This window comes from Fusarium coffeatum (genome assembly GCF_003316985.1).
Source record: "Fusarium coffeatum strain FIESC_28 chromosome Unknown BRIP53273_contig_106, whole genome shotgun sequence".
NCBI lineage: Eukaryota > Fungi > Ascomycota > Sordariomycetes > Hypocreales > Nectriaceae > Fusarium > Fusarium coffeatum.
Genome location: NW_022157899.1, coordinates 157,479 through 176,692, shown reverse-complemented (window position 1 = coordinate 176,692; position 19,214 = coordinate 157,479). Strand labels below are relative to the sequence as shown.

At 48.6% G+C, this 19,214-nt stretch overlaps 5 protein-coding genes across 5 annotated transcripts; 2 read left to right on the top strand and 3 right to left on the bottom strand.

Annotated features, from left to right (window-relative positions):
- Positions 1-5,756: 5,756 nt before the first annotated feature.
- FIESC28_04865 (uncharacterized protein) lies at positions 5,757-8,117 on the top strand (the record flags this gene model as incomplete). Its single annotated transcript, XM_031159012.1, has 4 exons — positions 5,757-6,022; positions 6,107-6,533; positions 6,587-6,799; positions 6,852-8,117. 4 exons carry the CDS (start codon positions 5,757-5,759, stop codon positions 8,115-8,117), a joined length of 2,172 nt encoding a protein of 723 aa, XP_031016964.1.
- A 652-nt stretch (positions 8,118-8,769) lies between these two features.
- Positions 8,770-11,300, bottom strand: FIESC28_04864 (uncharacterized protein; the record flags this gene model as incomplete). The annotated part of the gene is made up of 5 exons (XM_031159011.1): positions 8,770-8,958; positions 9,016-10,907; positions 11,020-11,036; positions 11,096-11,182; positions 11,233-11,300. The coding sequence occupies 5 exons, from the start codon at positions 11,298-11,300 to the stop codon at positions 8,770-8,772; spliced, it is 2,253 nt and encodes a 750-aa protein (XP_031016963.1).
- A 1,154-nt stretch (positions 11,301-12,454) lies between these two features.
- Positions 12,455-13,659, bottom strand: FIESC28_04863 (uncharacterized protein; the record flags this gene model as incomplete). Its single annotated transcript, XM_031159010.1, has 2 exons — positions 12,455-13,446; positions 13,503-13,659. The coding sequence occupies 2 exons, from the start codon at positions 13,657-13,659 to the stop codon at positions 12,455-12,457; spliced, it is 1,149 nt and encodes a 382-aa protein (XP_031016962.1).
- A 2,160-nt stretch (positions 13,660-15,819) lies between these two features.
- On the bottom strand, positions 15,820-16,173 carry FIESC28_04862 (uncharacterized protein; the record flags this gene model as incomplete). Its single annotated transcript, XM_031159009.1, has 1 exon — positions 15,820-16,173. One exon carries the CDS (start codon positions 16,171-16,173, stop codon positions 15,820-15,822), a length of 354 nt encoding a protein of 117 aa, XP_031016961.1.
- Positions 16,174-16,752: 579 nt separating this feature from the next.
- Positions 16,753-18,179, top strand: FIESC28_04861 (uncharacterized protein; the record flags this gene model as incomplete). The annotated part of the gene is made up of 4 exons (XM_031159008.1): positions 16,753-16,769; positions 16,829-16,952; positions 17,016-17,106; positions 17,170-18,179. The coding sequence occupies 4 exons, from the start codon at positions 16,753-16,755 to the stop codon at positions 18,177-18,179; spliced, it is 1,242 nt and encodes a 413-aa protein (XP_031016960.1).
- Positions 18,180-19,214: the final 1,035 nt, after the last annotated feature.

Here is a 19,214-nt window from a genome sequence, read left to right as displayed (position 1 = left end):
CTTGACAAGTCAAAAAGCGGCCTGAAAAAGGCCCTTCAGTTCGTGGAGAAATCGTTCTGTTCGCAGCGGTTGTCAATTCGTAGTACTCGGTTATGATGCGTCCTTTAAACGTGCATGACGGTCGCAACGGTTTGCGATAGTAAGCGGTGTCGAATATTGTGGGGATATCGGCACAGCAAATAGTTCCAAGGGTTTAATGAATCGGGCTTCGACTTGATATATCACGATTGAGTGTGGTGATGAATAGTCGTGGTAGAGAGTTGGCGATAAAGATGGCAATCAGGTACCGCGTATAGCAATGGTGGAGGACGAGGTCGGGGAGATCGGAGCGTGACGGGTGGGCTGTCGTTAATAAGACTCGAAGCTCTGGAAAGGCACCCTCGAAATGGTTTGCTGGATGGTCGACCGAGGCCGAAAGGTGAAAAAAGACGACGAGAAGAAGTCGGACGAGATATGCCTGAGCAACGTCAAGGCTAGAAGGGGAATGTTTGGCGGTGGGCAGGCGAAAGAAAGAGATGGATGGCTGGACGGATGGACCTTGTCGCTCCAGATGGTCGGCCGTAACCAGCTAAGGACGGTGCTGGGGAGCTTCGTGGAGGCAGGGCGAGCGGGCGAGACTAAGAGGTACAAAGGCACCAGGGAACCTCGACGATGACGAGACAAAGTCGGCGGAGGGCAGCGCCAATTGGTGAGAGAACCGACGGTGGGGAAGGAGTCGGGGCCAGGGGTGTGTGAGCCAGCGCGAACCAGTGAGCAGACGGGTGAAGGCGAGAATTTGAAGGGAGCCTAGGAGCTTTGGGGGGTCGAGTTGAAATGCGCCGATGAATGTGGCCTGGTTGAAGGGGCGTCTGCAGCCAAAGTAGCTAGCAGATGAGCTAATAGGAGCGAGATGTGCGAATCAAAGCGCCCACAACCGGATATCGTTGGTTTCAAAGAGACCTCGACCGTTCGTGGCAGAGTTGATTTACAGATCTTGAGAGTCTGGTTAGCAACGATCTCGGTCAGATAGCGAAAGCGGAAGGAAGCATTATCAAGTAGCGGAAGTTTGACTGTCTCCCATGAGGGTAAGGTAAATCGATGGATGGTGGGCAGGCACCGGTTAGTACATACTAATTAGGGGCCTCTCAGCTGTATTCTATACCTAGAGATGATAATATGGGATTGGATGGGTTTGACGGAAAACGACGGGTCCAAAGGTGACGGGACCTATTCCACTACCTACGCGGAAGGCACGGTACTACTGTATACCTTAACTGAGTACTAACCAGCTAAGACGTCGGACGGACAGGCTGCAGAGATAAGATTGGATAATAAATGGAGTTGGGAAAGTATAAGTCGGTACCTTCCCTCATTTCAAATCCATTTTAAGCAGGAGCGCAGGAAGGAGCAGGAGGCATGCGTGGTCGGGCGGTCTTACTGTCTGTAACCTGCAGCGGACTTTCAGCTTTTAGCAAGGGGTTGCATTTCAGCGCTATTCTACGCCGAATTGAAATACCTCTCCATTCATCAACATACTGTATGCTTGCTACCTCTATTCACGCGCACACATAAACAGGCACAGTGAAGTAGGCAGGTACTGTATCTGCATCTATATGTTGGAGTCATTTTCCAGCTCCCCATAATTCGAGCTACGCGTCACTCTGTTGAGACAAGCATTTGCTAACATGTACCTCAAAGTACCTACAGAGAGATATTTCCTCGAGTTTGTTTATTCAAGATCTGGACCAACGAGAAGCTTTGGTTTATCCCAGACAAGGGATCGATTCACCAGGCCAGTCATATTATTCATCGTACACAACAATGATTGAAAGGGCATTGTCCAGTCGCGAAGCTACTTTCTTCCCTGCGATGGAGATGCACAAGAACGAATGCTCAACCATCGCTCAAAGAAAAGCGCAGCGCCCTTGGTTTTTCGATATCATCTCCCCTCCCGGGTTCAATTTGCGCTTGACACGTCCCTCCTTCACAATTAATCACCGGTATATTCCCTTAATGTATACAAACCCCCAATAACTAGCGCTCCTTCAGCTACTTTGACCCTTGTGGGCAGTTCATCAGGCACTGATCGGCGTGCCAAAATCGCATTCTGCCGCTCAATGTCTCAAATTCCATCCGCTGTGGCTTGGCAAGAGTCAGGCTTATGCTAGATGCTGTCCATTGGTTCCCGAGAATCATTCACAATGGGAAGCCGACTGCCCGGGTCTTTGCTGAAAACATCAGCAGGGTCAGATGCTGGATGTGCATCAAGGCATTGGCACTGATGAGTTTTCCTCAAAGTCAAAATCTGATGGCGGGTCTGGTGGAGAGAATATTATCTTGCCGCCCGCACACGGCAGCCCTCTGTCTGGCTGGTACATAAGGTAGCGGAGTTTTACTTCTTCACTGACCCCGACATCCCCTGCATGTACCGCGTATCCCCATGTTTCCCAAGCTGCCTTAGTTGGTAACGACTCCTAATCTGGGCACTAAGTCCCAAGGGCCAAGGCTCGTCGCTGAGGGCGCTGCCCGTAGCGCCATGAGATCTCTTACATATAAGGTTGGAGCGATTCATCCGCATTCCATTCATGAAGCCAGTCAAGGAGCGCGAAAGAACGAGGCAATTATTGAGCACGAGATATCCGTACTGTTTCCTGATTCGCGTACAGCACCTCAAGATATACAGCTTGTAATCAAGCATGCGACTTACTCTGTGTACATGACTCCAGATTGCCGGATCACAGGAGAATCTGTAACTTTACAAAGTATCCGTACAATACGTACTGATGTACAGCCAATCCAGCATAATGAAGCTAGTGGGTATCAGAAAAGATGTCCTTCAATTCCTTGCGGTGACAAAAACAAATGGCCTCAAGATTGCTTTCAATCGAGCAAAGTGGTCAAACTATTTCGTCTCTCGAGTTCTCGGCGGTCAAGTTTTCTGATATCCTGACGGCGAAGCCAGCTCAATGGAATTTTGACCAGGGGGTTTTCGCCGGGGTACCTGGAGATGAAGTGGATCTGGCATTGGAACCCTTGTCAACTCATATTACCGGTATTGCATATAATTATCCATTTCTATTTTCTGTTCTCCTCATACCATGCTGCATTGGTGTTTGCATGCAGAAACGCCGTGCTGGTCACCCAAATCTTTCCCCTTCCCCTCACCGAGTACCGCTACTGTACTCCGTACCAGGTTTCGATATCTGATCAAGTCTCACCACGCGAACTGTATTTACCTACCTGGGTACGCAATATCTTGGCATAACCATTGTTCCTGCTTACAGAAACTTGAAGAAAAATCGAGACTTAAAGCATCCAATGTCCAAGTCATTTTGTCAATAAGCTTCTGTATCCTGGTCATTTTCTGGACCGCCTGATGAGGAATAAGCCTTCTTGATATGGAGAAAATCGCAGCTTGGGCTGCCCTTTTATGTTTGCATGCTCTCGTTCTTGTTACCCCTCGTTGTTAATGCGAAACCCTCGCAATATTGTTAATGAAATTTCTCTTGGCCGCTCTTGAAACGGCGTACTGTATGTATTGCTTGCTGCCCCCGCGGGAAGTTTTCTTGTCTCTGCAGAATACGGATACCGGTACTCTGTACTGTACATGCTATCGCCCCAAAACCGGATGGCTCTGGCTCTTATTTCCGTCCTCTGATCATGATTATCTTGTTTCGTTTCGTTTTGTTTCAGCCTCATTGAAAAACGCTTGTCAAACGATGCCTTCACACCAAATCTTGATATTGTCCTGGCAATTCCAAGTCCATCTAAATCCATGTGGTTCTGATGATTCATCGATCTTTATGACTTGTACTATATGATGTCTCCTTATCCGGCCTATAATATTGGACGACGAGTCGAGCCTGTCGACTTGAAAGGATTGCGTCTATCAAACTCGACTTTCTAAGTATGTCTCATTCAAGGCCGTCTTTGGGAATTGCGCCACATGAGATATTGGCTAGAGCCAGGCCTGCCATGTCTCTGCATTCCTCCCAATTACGTTGAGTTTATGGTGACTTATCTGGCTTCAAACATGAAACGAATTGAGCTACACCAGTGAGATGTTGACGATCACAAGAGAAAGGAGTCTGTCGGCCAACTTTGGTAGCGGGTTCACTGATCTGGTTGTAACATAATAGGTTCTACCTTAGTACAGGTCCGGGTTGTTTCTCAAATTTTTAAAGAGCCTCATCGATCTTCCGCTTGTCTCCGATTGGATCAATGACAACGGTAGATTCAATATGGTCTACGGTTTCGGCCAAGTTACAAGGTATGTGTTGTTATCAAGATGGTGGATCTTTGACAGTGAGATTGCGATTGATTTACGTCCTGGTTCTTTTATCCTTGATTTTTGGTTATATCTTGTTCCGAGCCTTTGACTACCTAGTCTGGAAAACGTGGGTTTGAATTGCTGAAGCGACCACGAGTATCCGTACGCATCCACGTATGGAGGTAACAGAAGAATTATCCTCTAATGCTTAGGTTGCTGAAATCAAGTAACCCAAGAGCGGGCCCAAGCTGGTATAAAATGACTAATAAACTATTTCATCTTTTATGCTTTTGGCGGTCATTTCTTCTGACACCCTGAGGGCATCCCGTCCTGCAACGAATGAACAATGCCCTGTTGAGCTGATACTGAGATGGAGGTTTCCATGCAGCCAATGCCATTGACAATATGCAAGACACGTCGACTTACCTGCACCAGGCGGATAAGACCAATCGCAGCTTAGTACCCGAGCAGAGAATGTTTCTATGTTTAGGCCGAGGCATCGAGTCTACATATTGTATGGAATGCCACAATATGTCTTGAAGAGGAGTACACCTTGATTTGGGCCTCTACGATAACATACATGACTATAATCGACGTCATTCGAGTTTAAGCATAGGTAGGTCATGGGAATACGCCGTCATTAAAATATTTACGTACCTTGTTGATCAAGAATAATATGTGATTATTACCTAGTAGTCTTTTCACCTCCATATTATATATTGAGCTTTGATCCTGGATCCTGTCCGGGGAGGGGACGTGCTTCCATTGTTAATTGGTGATTTTATGGATCTAGCTCTGTAGGTGCCCCTCAGAATATCCGTACCGCTTCCCTTTTCTGGTGATACTGTACGTTACAGTACCTTTCCTGTATTAGTTTGATTTCTGTTACTGCACGTCTATCTTCTCCTTAAAAGTGATCCACCTCCATCACTCAATTTCATCTACATACTGGCTACCAGCATCAGCATAATCACCACCATCAACACCAGAATCGCCATTTCTCGACGGAACCAGTATAGTCTGGTCAACTCATATTGCAGCAAGCCAGCACAGCACAGCATAGCACAGCACAAAGGACATATTATATTATCCATACCGCATCTGTCGAGAGCATTTTGCGATCAACTGTTATGCGACATTGAACTTTTATCGACACATAAATTTACTTTTACAACTAGTCCCGACTTCTTTGACCGCTTCACCAGCACTAGCACCAGCATATCATCCCTTCGATAGCTTCAGAAGTGCGACTGAGGCCAAGCAACCCCCCAGCTTCTCACGAGAACTGGGCGCCTCGACGTCCAACCGACACTCGCCTCCCCCATCCCCGACTTTCGGACTCGAGTCAAGCAAAGCCACCCTTATCGCGTCAACAAGCCGCTTCACTTGTCGATCAGCCCCTCAATAACGAAAGAAAAAGAGGCACGGATTCCATCGTTAGGACAAAGTTTTTAGATATCTTTATGGCCGGCGATTGACGACACTCCCTTTGGAAAATATTAATACAATGAGCTCCGACGAGTCCCCTCCCGGCGGTCTTGGCGCGCCCGAGTACAGCAATGACCTCAAGCCTGTTCTGTCACCTATTTTGCCCGCCTCGCCTTCATCCTCCAACAAGCCCGATTTCATACCGCTCGTTACCGTTGTCGGATTCCACCATGCCAGAGGCCCTGAGGTAGAGAATTGGTTTGGCGTGGAAGAGGGGACTGATCCAGCGGTCGACTATGGCTGGCCTTTGTTACCTTTTATGGCCCTGAGCGATGGTGCGCACGCGTGAGTTCGCCTTTTTTATTCCAGTCGGCTCATCTATTGGGAGAGCGACCACTTGTTGTTAATGGTGCTGAGATTGTTGGGTAGATCAGAAGAGGACTTTTCCTACTTTACACTCCTTCGTCCAGCAACGGACACGAAGCCGGCTACGTCACTTTTTGGAATATCCTGTACTCGACAGCTCGACTCAACCCAACTCATCAACCGTCCTGCCGATGTCACACGCTCCACTGTACAGAAAGCTGTTGTGGTCATTGCCGACAGCCCACAGTTCTTTGGCATGCTTCGTGAGCGTCTGAGTATCGTGACACAGGCTTGGTTCGCCCAACGCGAGTTCACTGATGTCGAGATCCTCCGCAGGTTCCAGGAGAGCCTCGCTGATGAGAAGACTAAGGGTGTGCTCAATGACCAGGTAGATCGAGACCAGTACCTCGGCATGAGTCTACGTGAGTTGATTCACGAGTACAAATGGCAAACGCTGGTTCTCTTGAAGTGCTGTCTTCTTCAGCCAAAGGTAAAAGCTTTCTTTGCGCTTCTTGAAGCTTGTATAGCTAACCCACTTACCAGATGCTTTTCTTTGGCTCGAGGTGTGATAAGTTGTGCATGATGCAGTTTTCTCTTTTGTCCTTGATACCCGGCCTCATTCGCAACCTACAAGACAGCGCAGACCCCGAACTAAACAGCTATGAGACAAGTTTGACAAAGCCTACCAGTTTGCGAACTAGTGATCGCAACTCTTTGCTATGCTACATGGGCCTTCCGCTTCAGATATTTGGCAAGGTGCGTCTTACCGTACCGCATTCTTCACAGCAGTAATTAATATTTAGTGCAGGGAAGCTTATTTGGGCCTTATACACCCTTACAGCAACTCGACATCCTGGCCGACTTTGGAACAAAATCCTATATCGTCGGTAGCACAAACTCACTCTTGCTTCAGCAGAAAGACCGCTATAGTGACATTCTCATTAACTTGGACGAAGAATCAGTCGTAATCAACTCACAACCACTCAGAACCGCTCTTACTCTCACAGCTGCGGACCGAAGATGGATAGATTACCTGACCCACGAAATTAACGAGACATGGGATGAAGCCAATCCCAACAGACCGAAGACTTTGAAGTACGTCGGCAGCGAGGAATTTATCAGGCTCCAGTTCGAAGAGTACATTCTCGCCCTCATCTCGTCCGTTAAATACCACAACTACCTCAATGCAAACCCAAATAACCCCAAAGCTATGCTTCCCGAGGTCGAGGGTGACCCCGTTGCAGACTTTGGCTACGAGTGGGTAGAAGCTTGGAAACGCACAGAGAATTATCGCATGTGGAACGCAAACACCGACTCTCACCTGTTTGACATTGTCGACCCTCGACATCCCTGCGCAGGCGGCCTCAACATCGAGGATGTTCAACGTCGAATCGCAGAGCAAGTAAAAGAGCTGCACTTAGACGAGCGTTTTGCGCAAGGGCGCGAAGTCCTTGGCAGGAATCTCGCTGCTGGTCGGGAGAAGGCCTCATTTGTGCTCAACAAGCTTTATGCTGACATGGAAGCTCTACGAGAAGCCCAGAGACGCCGCGCCGAAGAAGCCCGAGCAGCGACTCTACAAGATAATCCTGACCAGCCTGCCGGAACCGACCCATCAAAAGCTGGACAAATTGGACAATCGGCTGGCGCGCGAGCTGGCGCTTACATCGGTAGCTGGGCAGCCTGGGCTGGCGAGAAGCGCCGAACAAGCGGCTGGGGAGCCAGTTGGGGTCGCAAAACAACGACTAAGCCGGAGAAATCTGCTGATGACTCTACATCAAGCAGCCCGATTGACAGAGATTACCAGATGATCAGTGCCCCTGAATCTAGAGGGGGGAGTTCAGATGATCAGGCCTCGCGAAAAGACAGAGGAGCAAGCTTTAGTGAGAGTATACTCTCAGGGGTCAGTGAGTCCAACAGTCGACCAACTTCAGGGACCAATAAGCCTTTACCTGGCCCACCAGTGCCCAAAAAGGAGGATAATGGTTTCCAAGCAGAGGGAGTCGTTGGCTCAAAGGACAGAGGGCTTGAGGTGAATTCTCACCCTGAAGGTAACGGTGCAGCAGTGAAGGATTGATGAGACTATATATAAGTGAAAATAAGAAGGATACGCTGCTATATTGGACGAACACCTCATGGAATATAGATATGATGATCAGACCAAAATGGGTTAACCTCTAGCGAAAATCATATATGTTGTTTGCACCTGGTCGGGATTTGTCGCCAATACATCGTAAAGTCACAGGTCAAGCACAAGTCATCAGCACGAGTTCAGCTTTGCATGAACGTTTATTCTCTTCAAGTTTATTCATGACCAAGAGCTTTCTCTTGTGCCGCTCATTCCAGTCCTTTTATCACTATACCCTCAACCTGATCGACCAAAATCTTCTGCCCCATGGATGGCCGCCCTCTTCCAAAAGCATGATCAAAACCGACGACGTGTTGAACACCAGAATAACATAGGGGTGGTATAAGGGGGAAGCTCGCAGCACCTTGTCCTGGATCAAAGTGCTGACATCTAATGTTAACTCCGGCCTACATCACCTTTATCCACGACCCTTTCCTGACCACTCAAGGTGACAAGAGGCAGTCGCGTACGACGGGTGAGAACCAGATAACTGTGCTCGGAGTAGACACCCAATAGACCGAGCGTGAGAAGGATTGTAGGATGAGGAGGGCCTGATTTTGTAACCCTCGTCTTCCAAGCGATGTTGTGTAAAAATTGAGACTTAAGCAAGGTATCCTAACTCATCGTCGTCTAGACGCTCTAGGTACTCCTTGTCAAGTAAAATTTCTATGCACTTCTTGATGTCGCCAACCTTTGGCACAAAGCGGGACCTGATCTGGTTGATAGTCTCACTGACTAGGTTCTGGTGCTTCATCTTCTTACGTGCCTTCATGATTCGCACGATTGCGGACTATAATCAGTTAGTAAAGTTCTTGTAAAGTCCCTTGCTGTGGAAGAAAATACATACCTGAAGAACCAGCTTTCGGTCCTCCTCGATTGTCTTGTTGGTCTCGACCTCCTCTTGCTTAGCCTCCTTAACACCACCAATGTTCAAATTAATACGGATTTTCTTGCTCTTGAAGTCATAGTTGAGCTTGAAAGTCTTACCCGGCCCTGGCTTTTCACCAGATGCGCCGGGCATGACGAGCACCTTTGCCTTCAAGATAGTAGCAAGGGCCTGATCTATAACCTCCTTGCTGAGTTGAGTAGCGCTGAGCATATCATCATAGCTGTAGCTGTCCTTCTCGTTGAAAAGCAGGAGGATAGCCATCTGGTAGATCGATACCTGGAAAGTGTAGGGAGTCTTGCTAGCCTTGCAGTAGCCAGCCTTGATCTCACCCTTGCAAAGATGCCACATCCACGTGAGCTTACGGCCATCATGCTTGTGCTTATAGAAACGTGAAAAACGCTCGATCTCGGCTGCGATTTCAGGAGGCGGGTTGAAGTCAGTGGACGGCGCCGTCAATGGCCAAAAACCGGTTCCTAGAATAGAGAAAGTTGAGTCGACCACCTTCGCAGACTCAACGTCTTCGAGGTGAGCCCGGAAGTCCTTGTTCAAATCTGCCGAGATTTGCATATCCTGGAACATACGCTGAAGCTTGTTGGTGTACTCAAAACCGCACGCTTCCTTGAGTTTGCTGATCATGCTGGTCTCTGCATCATCGGAAGACGAGTTGCTGTTTACTAGGCGTCGAGCAAGCATCCGTGAGTAAAACTTTTGGAATACGTCCTTGTCTTCGATGTACTTGAATACCGTCATGATCTGATCAAGAATATGTTCCAATTCGGATTCCTCGATGCTGGTACTGCTCTTCTTGAGCAAGTGATCGGCGTACTTAGCCAACAGCTCCGGCGATTTGCTAGATCCGGATTTGCAGACTTCGTTACGGTTGACGAACTCCCTGCATGCATTGTCCAGAGATCGTGTAAACTCAGGCTCGCTCTTGAAGGCTCGCTCAACAAGACCCTGATACTGTGTGTGAATCTCAAGTAGAGCGTCCACATAAACCTTTGGCTCAAGCTTTTCACCCTCCGAAGACGAGACCTTTTGCACGGCAGCAAGGCCAGCCTTCCTGACGTGTGTTTCGAAGCGGGATCTAAGCGGCTCGAGCCCGTCCGGAATCCTTGACAGAAGCTTATACATCCTGGCCATGTCTTCTTCGCGATCATTATCAAGAAGTACTTGGAACTCCTCCCTAAGAAGAGCTGAGTGGTCTGCAATAAGAGCTTGATTGCAAGACTTTTTGAGTGGGATGGCAATGTCCTGATGAAGATACATGCGAACACGTTCCTCTTCCTCAGCGAGGCGCGCTTCGGCCTTCTTCATGTATTCCACAACACTGTTCTCTGCCACAAATTGCTTCGATTCGGCATTGTAAAAGTCCTTAGTGGCATCGAGGAATGGGCGCTCGAAATGGTAGCGGTAGACATCGAGGGTTGACTTGGATGGGTCTGCCTCGTCCAATCCCAGAGAAACGAAGGAATCCACGACTTGCTTAATCTGGCCGTGCTCGATAGTTTCGCCATTCCTCTGCTTCTCGACGAGCTTGAGAACCGCATCCATAACCTTGACGCTAACCTTCTCAAAGAGCTCCTTTCTCCATTGCACGAGATGCAGCGTGTAGACGTCGTAGATATTCTTCTTGCCCTCGTCAATCTCCCGCTTGACCCAGTGCCGGTTGAGGTAGCGGAAGAGGTGGTGAATGTACTTGGCAGCGACTGTGTATCGACCCCATTCTTTGATGTAGAAAGCGAGCAAGGCCTCGTCGGTGTGAGTCTTGCTTTGATTCACGAGATTCTCGAGGTGATGCTTCAGGTAATCTATAAGTTTGTTGTATAGCTCCTCGCCGAGAAGATGCGCTGGCAAAAGTTAGATCTGCTATCCGTAAGTAGAATATGTGGATGTACTTGCCTCCTCGATGGTTAGAGTGCATCGCAGGACTGTTCATGCCAACAGCTTTCTGAGACGTACAAAAGTTGTGGACGGCGCTAGAAAATGTTAGCACATGATCTCCGTAGACCAGGGAGTATTATCAAAGGTTACTGACGTATAGACACCCATATACATTTGCATGTCGATACCCTGTTCAAGGTCGTTCATTACGCGTGCGATACCAGCTTGGAGGTAATTCCATCTGGTCTAGTCAGCTTCTGCAGTTCAAAGTTACCCAAGCGGGAGACTCACGTTGCGACAATATCCTCCCTGTTGGGTATGGGGGGCATCTGGCCCTGTGCGCCCATCTTGGCGGCCATCATGCGCTGACAGAGGGGGGCGAATGGAGAGTTGACGAAGGTATCGGTGATGGAGGCGGGGTCGGTATCGAGGGGCTCGACGCGATGTCGTCAGAGTCGGCGAAGTGTGTTTGCGTGATGGGAGTAGGATTACAAGACGGGAGACCGAGATGCGGAGATTCAGGGCGACGGTGAAGACAGCCCGCGGTGTGGTTGTTTGAGAAAAGAAAGTTGTCGGATTTAGGATCGAGTTCGTTAAGTAGCAAGAATTCTGGCTGGGGTGAACTCAAGAGGCGGCTTCGGATGGATAAAGTTAAGGGTCGATCAAGAGTTTGTGCTTTGGGTGAAGTAACAGCAGGTCATAAGTTTAAATCAGTCCGAACCACGCCAAATGAGTCATAAAAAAGAAACAACTCGTGAAATGAGGGCGATTCTTCACGGTCAAACAAATGCACAGGAATGGGAGGAGGATCAGGCAGTAGCTGGAGGTCAGACCGCAGCTGGGATGAACAGGAGGACATGGGCAAGGCAAGGCAAGGCGTACCTAGTCTACCTAGGCTATCGCTATAACTGGCTTAGTGCTTGGATCTGCCGTCATCCACCGCCAAGGGATCAGGCTGGGTTTTGGGTTTTGTCTCCGACGACAGGGGCCTAGAACGTGACAATGGAAGCCTAGAATAGGTACTTTAAAATACTATTCCATTGTTTCAAAGCTGCATGTGGAAGTGTATAGCAGAAACCTACCTCTACTCTATAAAGGAAGGCCATTCAACACAGACGATAAATCAATCTGAAGTTTAACTCAATAGAAAAGATGAATACATGAAACACTATTTAAAATTCATCTTAGTACACGTTTCATCAGCAGCATTGTTCAAGTTATTTAGTTCTGTTCATTTCATCTATTTGAGGTATCCCCGACACTAAGAAATGTACTACGAGGTATCCGCATTGTTATAAGATACCTGTCTGTCTGCCTGCCTGTAGGGAGCCATCCGTAATTGCTCATGATAATACTGATAAAGGAAAGAAAAAGCAGCAATGAACGCTAAACACGGTCTACCGTGATATCAAAGTCAAATGTTCCATATTCTAACAAGCCACGCCATAAGCACTCCCTGCTCGAAGGGGTATCCCAAAATTCATAAGCCAAGTCCGTTGCACCGACCCTCATTCTAACCGTGTACGCCATCATCCTCGCCTCCTCCCAGACGCTCAACAGTGCGGAATATGTTGACTGCAAAGTTCATGGACCAGGCAACCAATCCTATCAACATAAATGCTGCCAGAGCTTTGGACAGATTCCGCACTGCGGTGTCAGACAGGTTATGGTAAACGAGGCTTTCAAACGCGAGTGCTGTGCTCGCGGATTTGAAGATAATGAAAAAGAGGTCCAGTAAAATCAGGGAAATCTTGGACACAACTGATCGTAAGCCCAGAGGCTTTCCTGTGTATTCGTCCCAGATCATGTAGCCGATGTAAGGAATAGCTACACAGTCTACAGCGACGGCAACGATAGATTGTGTCTCCTCAGCCGAATCTGAACTGTCGACGTCTTCAAGTTGATGTATTCGTGCCGCGACACCAAGTGCAATAATGGAAGTGACCATGACACTTAGCCTGAACATTAGAGGTGCGAGAGAATGACGGATAGCCATGTACCATATACGCTTGTATGGTGCAAGGCGCTTTCTCTTCCGAGATATCTTGGCTTCCTCGGCGTTGTAGGGGTGGCGAGCTGGCGTATCAAAGTTTGGTTGCAAGTTCCGGAGAGCCTCAATATCCATCACTTTTGAGTCCTCGTCCGTCATGCGGCCCCATGCGGATGACTGAACAAAGTCTTGCCAAGCTACACTCGGTTGCGAGGTTAAGGCTGGTTTATGTCCAGGCACAATAACAGGTTCTGCGGATCTCAAATGATCCCATTTCCTGCCACGCATCGAGGCGCGCCCATACCGCATAAAATGAGGAATCTTGCCCCTCGTTTCCTGACCTTTACCGAGAAGGGGATCCTGTGGATCGATGAAGCCATCTTTGGAGACCCGCCTTTGAGGGTCGCTTGGTGATGAATTGTGCTGAGGTGGAACGGCGCGCGAAGGAGGTCGAAGGAGTCGTAATTGATCGTCACTCGCCGAGCCATGTTCGCCATCGTAAGAGTTAATCCATGCTATATTCAAAGTCAGCTTTTGAGGAATCGAACAAAGACATCTCGCGAGCGCTTACGTGGGAGAGATCGAGGAGGGCGGAGACGGGCAGATCGACTCGCAACAGAGCTGCTCAAGGTGCGACCGGAATCATAAGTACGGGGGGAGTCGTGATGTGTGCTAGAGCCAGTGCCATTTCCAGTACCAGTTCGTGGGGGTGAAGGAGGTGAAGTCATGACTTGCGGGCGGCAACAGTGAAGAGCCCGGTCAATGATGACTTGAAACTATATCTTCAGCCGGACGTTGAAGCCGGCGAGGGCGATCGCAAAGCGCACCCAGAACAATCTCTCATGGCAATCGGTTTGTTGGAGCGCGGCTGAGCCGGCGAGCGCGCAGGATTGATACCAAGATGGCAAATGCACAAGAGCGTATGTAGAGTAATGCAACCAAGAAGTGGTATGGGTTAGAGAATAATGTAGTAGGTATAAAGTAAAGTATGGAAAGTAGCCCCAGGAAGGTAGGCAATTAATTAAATCTGGCGACAGTCGAGACTTGGGCTCAAACTACTGTACGCAACACACGACAGAGACGGCGACAGCGACAGGCAGATAGACAGACAGAAAGAGAGACAAAAATTACAATGAAAACGGGGAAATTGAGATGAGCTTGAATGGGAACATGCCCGGCCGCAGCCAAAGCCGTATTCCCTGTCGCCTGTCTACCAGGTTACTTTGTTCCCCCGGGCGTTTCGACGCGCCTGGTCTGTGCAAGCCCGTCATTCAGAGTCCGTTAGTGGGTGAGACTGCCTGGGCTCCACTGTCAGCCTATGTCCTGGGAGCTCTGGCAGCGCTAAAAGGCGTCATTGCCAAGGTTTCTCGTGCCGCTACCAGCGTCTTGTGCCGGTTTTTCTTCTCACAATAGCTGTAGAATGAAATCATGAAGACAATGCACGTGTCCACTGTCATCGAGAGGAAATATCCGTTGAAGCAGTGAACCGACAGTCTTGCATGGTTTCGCTCACTGCAGAGTAATAAATAAATAAGCTTCAAGTGCAACCCGTCATTCTCAAATTACCCCTGCCAGCCCCAGTCGTGCCCAGAGTGCCCAGTAACCATTTTGCATACCTGCTGGCTGCCTCCTTGCAGCAACGTAGATCCTACAGGCACGGAGCAACAGGGTCTCTGTCCCAATGTCCCAAATGATGGATTGGGCAGGCACTCTATTTATACGGATACGCGCGAAAGTCACAGCGTTTAATTAACATCACGCGACAACCCGACCTAGCTCCACAGCCGCAAGTCTAGCTATTTAGGTCTGTATCAGAATCAGGAATCTCTTTCATTCATCTATATCTGTCTGTATTCGTACATATGCAATGGACACAGAATTACGAGTACTATTCAACAAAAGGGCATGACATAATGGATTCAGACAGGATACAATGACTGCAACCCAAAATTGTATTCTCCGAACTTCCAAAGACCAATAGATTGAATGTCATCTATCCCCACATCACAACCATACCCAATGGAAGTCTGACGTATGTCTATACTCGGAGGGCACATACAGATACACCCTTGCATCTTCGGTACCTTGCTCGTCCCTAAATAAGCTTCAAGGGTCCCTCCCGTTTCTCGTTTACATCAACGGCCAAGTTACATACATACTTAGTTACAGCAAGATTGCCTTCAGGTTCCTTGTTCGAACAGGAACTCAGGGACATATCGACAGGCTTATTGAAAGCTACCTAGGTCGAAAGAAATGTCGAATTAGTGCCTAACACAGGAACAAAGTACAACAAGCAGGGCTGCTACTTTTTCCTAACTGGGTACCTTACCGACCTACTTTAAGGTGCAGCTATGCAAGCTGGAGTTTTGCTACATAGAGTTCTGGTTGCTGGCTACGTCTAATCAAATTACAGCAAACAGTCTTCAACTCCCAAAAAGCTAATTCCCGGTTTTGGCTTGCGTTCGCAGCTACGTAACTTCCTCAGATGCTTAGCAGACCTGATTACATCTCAACAAGTGAATGGACTGAATTGAAGCTTTAAATATTTTTTTTTTCTATTGCTGTTGTTTACCTGAGATATATCTCCCCAAGAGACGGATATGATTATGCTGTAAAGGCATAGCCCATGATAATATTGACCTCAATTGTGCTTCGGCTATCCAAGGCACGATCCTCGCACTGAAGTAATTCAACTTTCTTGTTGAATCTTGTAGGGTTATAACTGACGTCGAGCCGACGTTCGGGATAGGCGATCTGACAGTCAAATATGAGCTGGTGAAGGAAGTTGCTCAGCTGGGTTTCGTGGTTGTCAAGGCCATGAGTATGGAATTGGGGTATATATGCGTCCGATATAGTCCGCTTGAAGTTGTTGTATCAATTCTCGTGGGTCATCGGCCCGTCTCGTTATCGTTCTTGTGAAACCCTAACCATTCTCCTAGCATACCGCCCGGTTTCGGTAGAGGACATTCCCTCTTGGCTCTTTCCTGTGCGCTCTCGGCTTCCTCGCTTGACACATCGTTGAATTGTACGATTCCGTCTTCGACCTTGGGGTTGGTGTCCTTTCGCTTCCACCTCATTCGTCGGCCATTCTCATCAACCATAATATCTCCATCAGCGAATCGGGCCCGTGGTACGGGGCAAGGGAGCATGTGTGGAATTGTGACGACGATAAAGCAGGCGGCGACAGTCGTTGCGAAGAGCGACGACGTCATTCGCGACTTTGGGTGAAGGAGTGGTGGCATGATATGATATGATCCGATTCCAGGATTCAGAAGTAAGTCGTTTGATGAAGGACTCTAAAAGTCTCAATTGGCCGTCAGCGGGTGCTTCAATGGGTGTTTAGTGCCATTGAACTCACATAGCGACCGTAGCATCGTCCTCCCGACACGCGTTGACGAGGTCGACGAGCCGGTGGTTTCGAGCGATTTGTGGTGGTGGTCCGGAAATCCAAAGCTGCTCACTCAAACCTGAGTTATGCTATCTTTCCCATTGGCTACCGGTTGAAGGGGATGCTGTCGGCGGACGGTCGAATGTAAGTCCGATGTAAGCCAATCTTTCGCGGGGCAGGAGCTTGGATCCACTCCGATAAGCCGATAGAGCGTCACTCAGCAGCGCGAATCGCGAAATCTCCAAATCTATCTCCAACACACGCGACCCAGCGTTTTAGTATTCCCCACGCATCCCCTTAAACGGCAGATCGCAACTTTAAGGTTGGATTAACTAACTATATCTTCATTCTTGCTTAACTGCCCCCAACCCCCTCCGAGCCGTCTCTTAGCAGGCACGCACCACCCAATCGCCACTCAACTGTATAATTAATTATGAGCGACCTCGACAAGTGAGACTCCAAGTCCAACCGCCGATCACCGGACCTTTCGAGCTAATATTTCGTTTCAGGGCCATTGCGCAGCTGCGCGCATGCCGACCGATCCCAGAAGCGCAAGTTCGGGAGCTTTGTCACAAAGCGCGTGAGCTTTTGATTGAAGAGGGAAACGTCGTCACTGTATCGGCGCCTGTCACGGTATGCGCTGTTCCCCAGCAAAGGCATCTGCTATATCTTAACAATCGCTGATATCTCTGGTAGATATGCGGTGATATTCATGGGCAATTCCACGACTTGATGGAGTTATTCAGAGTTGGGGGTGACGTTCCTGATACAAACTATCTATTCATGGGTATGGTCTTTCACCCAGTTTTGCTTTTTTTTCTTAAGTCAGAATTCTAACACGGATTGCCAGGCGATTTTGTCGATCGCGGTTTCTACTCACTAGAGTCGTTCTTACTGTTACTTTGTCTAAAGGTCCGATACCCCGATAGAATGACTCTAATTCGCGGAAACCACGAGTCTCGCCAGATCACAACGGTTTACGGTTTTTATGACGAGTGCATAAGAAAGTATGGCAGCGCAAATGTTTGGCGCTATTGTTGCGACGTTTTTGACTACCTGGCACTTGGTGCTATCGTGCTGGGCGCCTCAAACACCATGTCACCTGGTGTAGAGCCCGTCGACGACGAGACCGAAATCGAAGTTTGCGACCAGAACGGCTCCATCATGAGTCGATTTCCCCGACGCCGACCAGATGAAAATTCGCAAGACCAGATTCAGAGCCCAGGGGGCACCGCGATGGACAAGACAGGCCCACCAGGATCAGGCGCTTCAGGGTCAAGTGGTGGCTCTGTCGGAAATCCCGCTGGAGCAGTACTCTGTGTTCACGGTGGCTTGAGTCCTCTGGTCGATACAGTGGATAAGATCCGACTGATAGACCGGAAGCAAGAAGTACCTCACGAGGGAGCTATGTGCGACCTGCTCTGGTCCGACCCCGATGAAATCGATGGCTGGGGTCTTTCGCCGCGAGGAGCAGGCTTCCTATTCGGTGCAGATATTGTGAAGGTTTTCAACCATCGCAACGACCTCAGTCTTATTGCACGCGCTCATCAACTTGTTATGGAGGGATTCAAGGAAATGTTTGACGCTTCTATTGTCACTGTTTGGTCTGCTCCAAACTATTGTTATCGTTGCGGCAACGTCGCTGCTGTTCTTGAACTCTCTGAGGATGAGTCTGGCACGGGCCTGTTTGCCCGTAGCAACGGTGATGTGGGAAGAAGCGATGGCGGCGCCGGAGTTATGATGGAGGGTGCCATGCCGCCTAGAAGCGGACCTGCACGGAGATACAGAGTCTTCCAGGCTGCGCCACAAGATTCGCGGGGCATGCCTGCTAAAAAACCTGTCGCTGATTACTTCCTGTAATCTGGGTAGCATGCCTTCGGTATTCATTTTTCCTTAATATTTAGACATGAGGCGGTTTTTGCATTACGAGATTCATTAGGTTTGGGATTATGGATATGGCGTGGGAGTTAAATTCTAAATCCATTTTTTTCCTTTGCTACCTGACTAAAGGGGTATCACTATAATGCGCCACTCAAATGTTTCACGATGCAATAGTCTTTGATACATGATGTGCTGTCTCCGGGTGGGTTGTGTTTGTCCAGCATGAAAGCTCATACTACAAAAACACCTTCTTCCTCTTTTGGTTCAGCCCCTGCGCGACTGTCAAATTTCTCCATCGTCTTCAGTTGATCCTGCAAGTGATCAAAACTCTCAATCTCTCCCCAGTCCGTCGAATCAGGACTATCGTACAATCTTATCAGAAATTCGAATGCAGACATAAGATCTTCTCCTTGTTGTTCTCGTGCCTCTCGTGTCATGAGATATGGCATCAATTCGAAGAGTGTATGCAGTTGGCCTCGTTCTTGACTAGAAGGCTTCCTAGCCCCCTGGCAGATATCGGTGACAACACTAAGTATGGCAGCGCCGGTATGAACATCGTTTGTATCGAATGAACTCGAACCGTCTGCAGTGGCAACAAATTCACCAGCAACGTGTTTGTCGGCCACAAATACATATGTGCTTGCTCGAAATGAATCTCGGTCTTGGCTCTGCTCTGTCTCGACTTTTGATACCGCATGAGTAACCCCCTTTTCGTCATCTTCCAGAATGTCAGACCTATTAGCGATACCTATCACTTCGCCAGGTTCTGACAATCGATTCTCACCTGACCCAGGCATTGTCGTCTGCCCTTCTTTCGCTTCCCCTTCGTCTTTGGGTCGATGCTTCTTAGAGTGATGCTCTTCGCCTTTCTTCTTTGGGGATCTGAGTGACAGTCTCTGGCCCATGTCCACTTCGGTTTCTCTTTGACGAGTTTCTTCGCTTGCCTCAGATCTTTTCTGGTGCGTTGGATTCTGGGCTTACCCACCCACGTAGGATATAGTCGGTCTCGATCCG